The sequence below is a fragment of the Aegilops tauschii genome, chromosome 3 (assembly GCF_002575655.3).
Source record: "Aegilops tauschii subsp. strangulata cultivar AL8/78 chromosome 3, Aet v6.0, whole genome shotgun sequence".
Lineage (NCBI taxonomy): Eukaryota > Viridiplantae > Streptophyta > Magnoliopsida > Poales > Poaceae > Aegilops > Aegilops tauschii.
Window position 1 is genome coordinate 612,626,821 of NC_053037.3, and position 9,987 is coordinate 612,636,807.

A 9,987-nucleotide genomic window follows, 5' to 3' on the forward strand; every position below is an offset into this window, starting at 1 on the left:
ATCAACTATCAAGGTAGTACAAAGAACACTAGAAGTAAAATTTATATCTTGGTCAGTAGACCACCTAGCGATGACTACAAGCACTGAAGCGAGCGGAAGGCGCGCCAGCGTCATCGCCCTCCTTCGTCGGAGCCAGACAAACATTGTCCTAGTAGACAGTCGGGAAGTCGTCGAGCTAAGGCCATATATAGGACCTGCACACCAGAACAACAAATGCCGCCGATGAAGAGAAGTGTAGATCGAAAGGATCAAACCTATAGAGACACAGACGTATAAGAACGAAAACCAGATCCAGGTGGACCCACCGAAGACAAACGCCGACCCGATCCCACGAGATCCACCGGAGACACATCTCCGCACGCGTTCCAACAACAATTGAAGCATCACCGAGACTGGAGCAAGGCGGGAAAACCTTATTCCATGTTCAAGAAGTCGCCACCGCCTCGTCATCTTGAACATGACACAAGCCCTAAAAAAACTCAGAAAAACACCTAAAAACGAAGCTCTCCTGTAAGCAAAGGCCGGGATCCTCCGCACCTCCATGGTCCAAAGTCCATAGGAGACGAGGCGGATGGACGGCGGTGCGGCGAGTGGCAGGGAACCCTAGAAGAGAGTTCACGCTACAGCAGGAGTATCTCTTTTTTTCGTCTTTGACTTGGGCCGATTTGCCACTACTAAATTAGCAAGGAGGTCGCCGGAGCTAACTTTCTGGTTGCCCGAGTTTGTCCTCTTGCTTGCCTTCGTTACCGAGGTCATACATACCTATACATTGAACTCTCTACAGGCACTTCAATTACTAATTCCAGGATGCATGACCTGAATGTATACGCAGTGCGATATGGATGGATGCAAATTTGTCTGCGTCAATGGGGAAAAAACGCCTGGTACGGCCTAGGAATAGCGCGTGGCAGCCGGTGTTGTCGAGATATTCCAACAGCTTGTGCTGGCTCAACGTTTGTCGATCAAACCATCACCGTTCTTCTTGTCTTACCTGGATGACGCAGCCCTCTCAGTTGCTGTTTCTCTGCCGTCCAAACACCAGACGACGGTCACACCAAACACAACCAGACAGCAAGAAAAGAAAAGAAAATATATTCACCTGCTATACCAGCTTGGGGGCCGGCCAAATGGCCAAAACCGCACACACGCAGAAAAGTTGTCCCTTGACCCGGCTCTGCCTTGGAGGCTCCTCCACCCACACGCGCCCTCTACTTAACCAGTCTTCGTCGAGCTTGCGCTACGCAGAGACTATTTTGGCAGTAGCACACCTCTGTTGCCGTGACACTAATCGCCTTGCCGTGCCGACGACGTCCCTGCCCTGGCAAGTGAGTCAGTGACAGGGAAGCCATGCCGGTTAAGAGCGGCGCCAGCTTCCGGCTCACGGCGCTGCCGATGATTGTCATGGCGCAGCTGCTCGCCGCTGCCGTGTTCACGCTCACCCTCGTATGGGTGCTGCACTTCAGGGAGGGCGTCACCTGGGAGATGGGCTCTATCCCGCAGCTGGTTTACACGGTAAAACTCACAAACTCTGCTCAACTCTCGAGGGGATATGTTTCGCTTAATTACCCAAATTGGACCTAAGTGAGGCAGTTCTATTTTCTTTACTGGGAACACACCAGATAGGGACTAATAAATTCCAATTGTGTTTAGCTTCTTGGCGGGTTTAGCTAAAAGAAGTGGCATAAAAGAATCCCAATGTTTTTTTTTCTGCCAATAGTGTTTTTACTTTTTGCTGGGGAGATTGGTTGCTAAGCTTTTTTCTTTTTTGAAACGCGGTCCTTTAGGGCCTGGTTCATTAAAAAAAGGTAGAATAGAATTGCCCGGTTAATTAATGGAAACCCGTGCGAAAACCGTTACAACACGCCCTCAAGAAAGGGCACCCGGCCAATCTGGCACCAACACGACCGCACACACCGCTGAGAAGAGGACACCGTCGAGGCTGCATGCATTTTAATGTACATAGCACCTCACCTAAGCACTGATGCATTGGAAGAGGCCTAATGATTCTTTGATTGTTTTATTTTGATAGGCACACCCCCTCTTCATGATCATCGGCCTTGTCATTTGCACTGGAGAAGGTAAACTCATTCAATTTAGAGAATTTTCACAGGAAAAAATGTAGAATGAGGAGTTAAGAGGAAAGCTCCATGTAGATGCAGCAAAAGGTTCATTTCTTTCGTTTTTAGAGGGAACTACATTTTTTGCCAACCGGGTCAACCCTCTTTCCATTACTTGCGTAACTGAAATAGAATGTTTGTTACACCAACCAACAACAGGGGGAGGGGGAGGGAGTGGCAAGCTGGAGCATTAACAGGAAATCTATTGAAAGTGTTCGATATATCAAAACACCTATTTTTTGCGGGGCGATATCGAAACACCTTCCACAAGGTGAAGACCTGTTAACACTAAACATCAGCTCAACATGGAACAACAGACTAGCCTACTAAACAGGCAAACTAGAAAGTTAACTGTAAAAGAGAAAATAATCTAACTAACAACTCGGATATTAAAGGAAACTAAATATCTGGTGGAGTATCTTTTCTTATCTTTAAAAAAGAATGGAATATCATTTTGGCGTAGAAATGAGTCGAGAGGCAATTCCATGTTGGCAACTGCATCATCCTATTATATTCATGTACTCTTCAATATTCATACGCTGTTTTGTTTCCTCCAAACTAAAAAGACTCACCTAGATTGCTTGCAATGGACGATTGATCGATGTGCAGCGGTGATGGCGTACAGGATCGTGCTGGGCCCGCGTGCAGCAAGGAAGGCGGTGCACCTTTTGCTGCATCTGCTTTCCCTGGGCTTCGCAGCCGTCGGGTTGTACGCCGCCGTCAAGTTCCACCGCGACGCCGGCCTCCCCGACATCCACTCCTTGCATTCCTGGCTGGGAATAGCCACCATAGGCCTCTATGCCCTTCAGGTATGCCAATCAATTGCATATTGTCATTCCTTGAAATTTCAAACAAGATTAACAAGTCATTTCAGTATATCGGCAGTCCAAAGATACTTGCTTAGTTCATGTACGTGTCGAACGTGGTTGTGCAGTGGCTGGTGGCTTTCGTGTACTTTGTGTTCCCTGGGGCTATGATGACGATGAGGGCTGACTACGCCCCGTGGCACATCTTCTTCGGCATCGTCATCTTCCTCATGGCCGTTTGCACTGCTGAGACCGGCCTCGCCAAGTACATCTTCCCCGGCAACGACTATCCAAGCGAGGCGTTCGTCATCAACTTCCTTGGGATCTCCATCTTCGTGTTTGGTGTTACCGTTGTCCTAGCCGTCATCCTTCCGTCAAGATACTAGCTTACTGCAACTCTGCAGCCTAGGCATCGGTCTGGGGGAGAAGAAAAAGGATTGCTGACTTAATTATTCATCGGCGGATCTCACTTAGTGAGCAAATGTAAAGCGTCCAATCAGAAAACTTTCACATGTTTTTACATGTCTAGCATGGTTGGTGTCTCGTGGTAGTAGTAGCTGCAGTAGTAGTATAAGAACCACACGTCATTTATATAGTCCATCAAAATGCAGATCCAGAGTATTTATTGCATCACTCTGCCCGTAGGCTGGTTCAAATAATAGTGGAAGTCCCAAAAGTACTCTATGCAAGGAGTCATACCAACACCATCGAAAATCCTACATGCACGGACGATTACGGAGCTTTACTTAATCTTTCCAACTAACTAATCTCTCTTCCCCTGATTTTCAGTGGGGTGGGCCCCGCCTCATCCCCAACTTTCAATCCCAAATCCCCACCTCAGCCAGTCCATTGATCCTGTAAAAAATTTCCCCGTGAACCTAGCATTGCCGCCAACACCACAGACTAGTTGGGTGGAGGTCGTTGGTTCTACTCTCTGCTCGACGTCTTCATCGTAGTTTTCTGCACATAACAGGTTGCAAATTAGTATATGAATGTACTCACAAGTTACACCGAAAGGTTAACAGAAATGCGAGTACATTCAAAGGGATTAGTCAAGAAAAAGGCTCTACGGGTTTATTTGCGTAAAGCTCATTTTGCCTCTAAAGTATTGCCATAGGTTTCTAAAAATATCTTCGGCAACCTACTTTGAAAGTACACGATAACATATGCATTTGTGTGACTGGACCGTTTGATGGCCTCCCAACGGTCTCCTCGCACCCGCGCTCCTCCCTCCGCCGCCAACGATCGGCTCCGCCGCCCACGCTCCCACCCACAGCCCCACCCGCCGGCACGTCACTCCGACTGCCGTCAGCCAGATAGCGCTCCTGCTGCGGCGGCGGCCTCGTCCTCTTCTGCGGCGCCGCTCCCGAGCCGTTCTCGTCCCGCCACGGAGGATCTGGAACCGGACAACGGTGGCTGGATCGATGTGCTGAATTGTCGTCGTCACCACTGTGACCACGCTTCCTCCGCCGTCAACAAGCCGAATAACTCCAAGCCTAGGATTCCCCGCTGGTTGGTGGGGCGCTGTTTTAAATGCTTGGAGTCGGGCCACTTCAAAGTAAAGTGCCCCGGCGAGATTCGCTGCCACATCTGCTGGACCTTGGGCATATCGCTCGAGACTGCCACTCCCACACCGCTCCTCTTGCGTGCCCCGTTCCTCCCTCTCGTGGCCGTCGCGGAGATCCGATTCCTACGGTGCTCAACCAGTCGTCGCGCGAGAGCTCCTCCTCTCGCATCCCCCCTCCACTGCCGTGCACCATGGCGCACTACCCTCCCTTGGCTCGGGACCGCTTCCCCGGTGAGGTGCTCACCCATGGCGATCCAGATTTGCAGCCAGCCAGGGGGGTGGCTGTTGGGGAACGTAGTAATTTCAAAAAAATTCCTACGCACATGCAAGATCATGGTGATGCATAGCAACGAGAGGGGAGAGTGTTGTCCACGTACCCTCGTAGACCGTAAGAGGAAGCGTTATGACAACGCGGTTGATGTAGTCATACGTCTTCACGATCGACCGATCCTAGTATCGAAAGTACGACACCTCCGCGATCTGCACACGTTCGGCTCGGTGACGTCCCATGAACTCACGATCCAGCAGAGTGTCGAGGGAGAGCTTCGTCAGCATGTCGGCGTGATGACGGTGATGATGAAGCTACCGGCGCAGGGCTTCGCCTAAGCACTGCAACGATATGACCGAGGTGGATTATGGTCGAGGGGGGCACCGCACACGACTAAGAGATCAATGATCAACTTGTGTGTCTATGGGGTGCCCCCTGACCACGTATATAAAGGATGGAGGGAGAAGGAGGCCGGCCTGTTGGGAATCGTAGCATAATTTTAAAATTTTCCTACGCTCACCAAGATGCATCTATGGAGTCTACTAGCAACGAGGGGAAAGGAGTGCATCTACATACCCTTGTAGATCGCGAGCGGAAGCGTTCCAATGAACGTGGATGACGGAGTCGTACTCGCCGTGATCCAAATCACCGATGACCGAGTGCCGAACGGACGGCACCTCCGCGTTCAACACACGTACGGTGCAGCGACGTCTCCTCCTTCTTGATCCAGCAAGGGGGAAGGAGAGGTTGATGGAGATCCAACAGCACGACGGCGTGATGGTGGATGTAGCGGGTCTCGGCAGGGCTTCGCTAAGCTTCTGCGAGAGAGAGAGAGGTGTTGCAGGGGAGGAGGGAGGCGCCCAAGGCTGTTGTGTGCTGCCCTCCCTCCCCCCCCTTTATATAGGCCCCTGGGGGGGGGTGCGCCAGCCCCAAGAGATGGGATCTCAAGGGGGGCGGCGGCCACAAGGGGGGGAAGGGGTTGCCTTGCCCCCCAAGGCAAGGGGGAACTCCCCCCTAGGGTTCCCAACCCTAGGCGCATGGGGGGAGGCCCAAGGGGGGCGCCCCAGCCCACTAGGGGCTGGTTCCCTTCCACTTTCAGCCCACGGGGCCCTCCGGGACAGGTGGCCCCACCCGGTGGACCCCCGGGACCCTTCCGGTGGTCCCGGTACAATACCGATAACCCCCGAAACTTTCCCGGTGGCCGAAACTGGACTTCCTATATATAATTCTTCACCTCCGGACCATTCCGGAACCTCTCGTGATGTCCGGGATCTCATCCGGGACTCCGAACAACTTTCGGGTTTCCGCATACATATATCTCTACAACCCTAGCGTCACCGGACCTTAAGTGTGTAGACCCTACGGGTTCGGGAGACATGCAGACATGACCGAGACGCCACTCCGGTCAATAACCAACAGCGGGATCTGGATACCCATGTTGGCTCCCACATGCTCCACGATGATCTCATCGGATGAACCACGGTGTCGAGGATTCAATCAATCCGTATGCAATTCCCTTTGTCAATCGGTATGTTACTTGCCCGAGATTCGATCGTCGGTATCCCAATACCTTGTTCAATCTCGTTACCGGCAAGTCTCTTTACTCGTACCGCAATGCATCATCCCGTGACTAACGCCTTAGTCACATTGAGCTCATTATGATGATGCATTACCGAGTGGGCCCAGAGATACCTCTCCGTCACACGGAGTGACAAATCCCAGTCTCGATCCGTGCCAACCCAACAGACACTTTCGGAGATACCCGTAGTGCACCTTTATAGTCACCCAGTTACGTTGTGACGTTTGGCACACCCAAAGCACTCTTACGGTATCCGGGAGTTGCACGATCTCATGGTCTAAGGAAAAGATACTTGACATTGGAAAAGCTCTAGCAAACGAAACTACACGATCTTTTATGCTATGCTTAGGATTGGGTCTTGTCCATCACATCATTCTCCTAATGATGTGATCCCGTTATCAATGACATCCAATGTCCATAGTCAGGAAACCATGACTATCTGTTGATCAACGAGCTAGTCAACTAGAGGCTTACTAGGGACACTTTGTGGTCTATGTATTCACACGTGTATTACGATTTCCGGACAATACAATTATAGCATGAATAATAGACAATTATCATGAACAAAGAAATATAATAATAACCATTTATTATTGCCTCTAGGGCATATTTCCAACATTCTCCCACTTGCACTAGAGTCAATAATCTAGTTACATTGTGATGAATCGAACACCCATTGCGTCCTGGTGTTGATCATGTTTTGCCCTAGGGAGAGGTTTAGTCAACGGATCTGCTACATTCAGGTCCGTGTGTACTTTACAAATATCTATGTCTCCATTTTGAACACTTTCACGAATGGAGTTGAAGCGACGCTTGATATGCCTGGTCTTCCTGTGAAACCTGGGCTCCTTCGCAAGGGCAATAGCTCCAGTGTTGTCACAGAAGAGAGTCATCGGGCCCGACGCATTGGGAATCACCCCTAGGTCGGTAATGAACTCCTTCATCCAGACTGCTTCCTGTGCTGCCTCCGAGGCTGCCATGTACTCCGCTTCACATGTAGATCCCGCCACGACGCTTTGCTTGCAACTGCACCAGCTTACTGCTCCTCCATTCAAAATATACACGTATCCGGTTTGTGACTTCGAGTCATCCAGATCTGTGTCGAAGCTAGCGTCGACGTAACCCTTTACGACGAGCTCTTCATCACCTCCATAAACGAGAAACATATCCTTAGTCCTCTTCAGGTACTTAAGGATATTCTTGACCGCTGTCCAGTGTTCCTTGCCGGGATTACTTTGGTACCTTCCTACCAAACTTACGGCAAGGTTTACATCAGGTCTGGTACACAGCATGGCATACATAATAGACCCTATGGCCGAGGCATAGGGGATGACACTCATCTCTTCTATATCTTCTACCGTGGTCGGGCATTGAGCCGTGCTCAACTGCACACCTTGCAATACAGGCAAGAACCCCTTCTTGGACTGATCCATATTGAACTTCTTCAATATCTTGTCAAGGTATGTACTCTGTGAAAGACCAATGAGGCGTCTTGATCTATCCCTATAGATCTTGATGCCTAATATATAAGCAGCTTCTCCAAGGTCCTTCATTGAAAAACACTTATTCAAATAGGCCTTTATACTTTCCAAGAATTCTATATCATTTCCCATCAATAATATGTCATCCACATATAATATGAGAAACGCTACAGAGCTCCCACTCACTTTCTTGTAAACACAGGCTTCTCCATAAGTCTGTGTAAACCCAAACGCTTTGATCATCTCATCAAAGCGAATGTTCCAACTCCGAGATGCTTGCACCAGCCCATAGATTGAGCGCTGGAGCTTGCATACTTTGTTAGCATTCTTAGGATCGACAAAACCTTCCGGCTGCATCATATACAACTCTTCCTTAAGGAAGCCGTTAAGGAATGCCGTTTTGACGTCCATCTGCCATATCTCATAATCATAGTATGCGGCAATTGCTAACATGATTCGGACGGACTTCAGCTTCGCTACGGGTGAGTAAGTCTCATCGTAGTCAACCCCTTGAACTTGTTGATAACCCTTAGCGACAAGTCGAGCTTTGTAGATGGTCACATTACCATCCGCGTCCGTCTTCTTCTTAAAGATCCATTTATTTTCTATGGCTCGCCAATCATCGGGCAAGTCAGTCAAAGTCCATACTTTGTTTTTATACATGGATTCTATCTCGGATTTCATGGCTTCTAGCCATTTGTCGGAATCCGGGCCCGCCATCGCTTCTTCATAGTTCGAAGGTTCACCGTTGTCTAACAACATGATTTCCAGGACAGGGTTGCCGTACCACTCTGGTGCGGAACGTGTCCTTGTGGACCTACGAGGTTCAGTAACTTGATCTGAAGTTTCATGATCATCATCATTAACTTCCTCCCCAGTCGGTGTAGGCACCACAGGAACATTTTCCCGCGCTGCGCTACTTTCCGGTTCGGAAGGGGTGACTATCACCTCATCAAGTTCCACTTTCCTCCCACTCAATTCTTTCGAGAGAAACTCCTTCTCTAGAAAGGACCCGTTCTTGGCAACGAAGATCTTGCCTTCGGATCTGAGGTAGAAGGTATACCCAATAGTTTCCTTAGGGTATCCTATGAAGACGCATTTTTCCGATTTGGGTTCGAGCTTTTCAGGTTGAAGTTTCTTGACATAAGCATCGCATCCCCAAACTTTTAGAAACGACAGCTTAGGTTTCTTCCCAAACCATAACTCATACGGTGTCGTCTCAACGGATTTAGACGGAGCCCTATTTAAAGTGAATGCGGCAGTCTCTAAAGCATAACCCCAAAATGAGAGCGGTAAATCGGTAAGAGACATCATAGATCGCACCATATCCAATAGAGTGCGATTACGACGTTCGGACACACCATTTTTCTGAGGTGTTCCAGGCGGCGTGAGTTGTGAAACTATTCCACATTTTCTTAAGTGTGTACCAAATTCGTGACTTAAATATTCTCCTCCACGATCTAATCGTAAGAATTTTATTTTTCTGTCACGTTGATTCTCAACCTCACTCTGAAATTCCTTGAATTTTTCAAAGGTTTCAGACTTGTGTTTCATTAGGTAGACATACCCATATCTACTTAAGTCATCAGTGAGAGTGAGAACATAACGATATCCTCCGCGAGCCTCAACACTCATTGGACCACACACATCGGTATGTATGATTTCCAATAAGTTGGTTGCTCGCTCCATTGTTCCGGAGAACGGAGTCTTGGTCATCTGACCCATGAGGCATGGTTCGCACGTGTCAAATGATTCGTAATCAAGAGACTCCAAAAGTCCATCTGCATGGAGCTTCTTCATGCGCTTGACACCAATGTGACCAAGGCGGCAGTGCCACAAGTATGTGGGACTATCGTTATCAACTTTACATCTTTTGGTATTCACACTATGAACATGTGTAACATCACGTTCGAGATTCATCAAAAATAAACCATTGACCAGCGGGGCATGACCATAAAACATATCTCTCAAATAAATAGAACAACCATTATTCTCGGATTTAAATGAGTAGCCATCTCGAATTAAACGAGATCCAGATACAATGTTCATGCTCAAAGCTGGCACTAAATAACAATTATTGAGGTTTAAAACTAATCCCGTAGGGAGATGCAGAGGTAGCGTGCCGACGGCGATCACATCGACCTTGGAACCATTCCCGACGCGCATCGT

The 9,987-nt window shown here is 48.9% G+C and overlaps 1 protein-coding gene across 1 annotated transcript; it reads left to right on the forward strand.

Annotated features, from left to right (window-relative positions):
* Nucleotides 1-1,347: 1,347 nt before the first annotated feature.
* On the forward strand, nucleotides 1,348-3,584 carry LOC109768401 (probable ascorbate-specific transmembrane electron transporter 1). Its single transcript, XM_020327120.3, has 4 exons — nucleotides 1,348-1,512; nucleotides 2,030-2,078; nucleotides 2,727-2,926; nucleotides 3,052-3,584. The coding sequence occupies exons 1-4, from the start codon at nucleotides 1,348-1,350 to the stop codon at nucleotides 3,307-3,309; spliced, it is 672 nt and encodes a 223-aa protein (XP_020182709.1). The 3' UTR covers nucleotides 3,310-3,584.
* The last annotated feature ends 6,403 nt before the right edge of the window (nucleotides 3,585-9,987 follow it).

What these genes read in the sequence shown, in the direction of transcription:
- LOC109768401 (XM_020327120.3), top strand. Translation starts at nt 1,348, where the DNA reads ATGCCGGTTAAGAGCGGCGCCAGCTTCCGGCTCACGGCGCTGCCGATG. An exon ending in TCCCGCAGCTGGTTTACACG is followed by an intron (nt 1,513 to 2,029) that starts GTAAAACTCACA and finishes TTATTTTGATAG; the next exon opens with GCACACCCCCTCTTCATGAT. An exon ending in TGTCATTTGCACTGGAGAAG is followed by an intron (nt 2,079 to 2,726) that starts GTAAACTCATTC and finishes ATCGATGTGCAG; the next exon opens with CGGTGATGGCGTACAGGATC.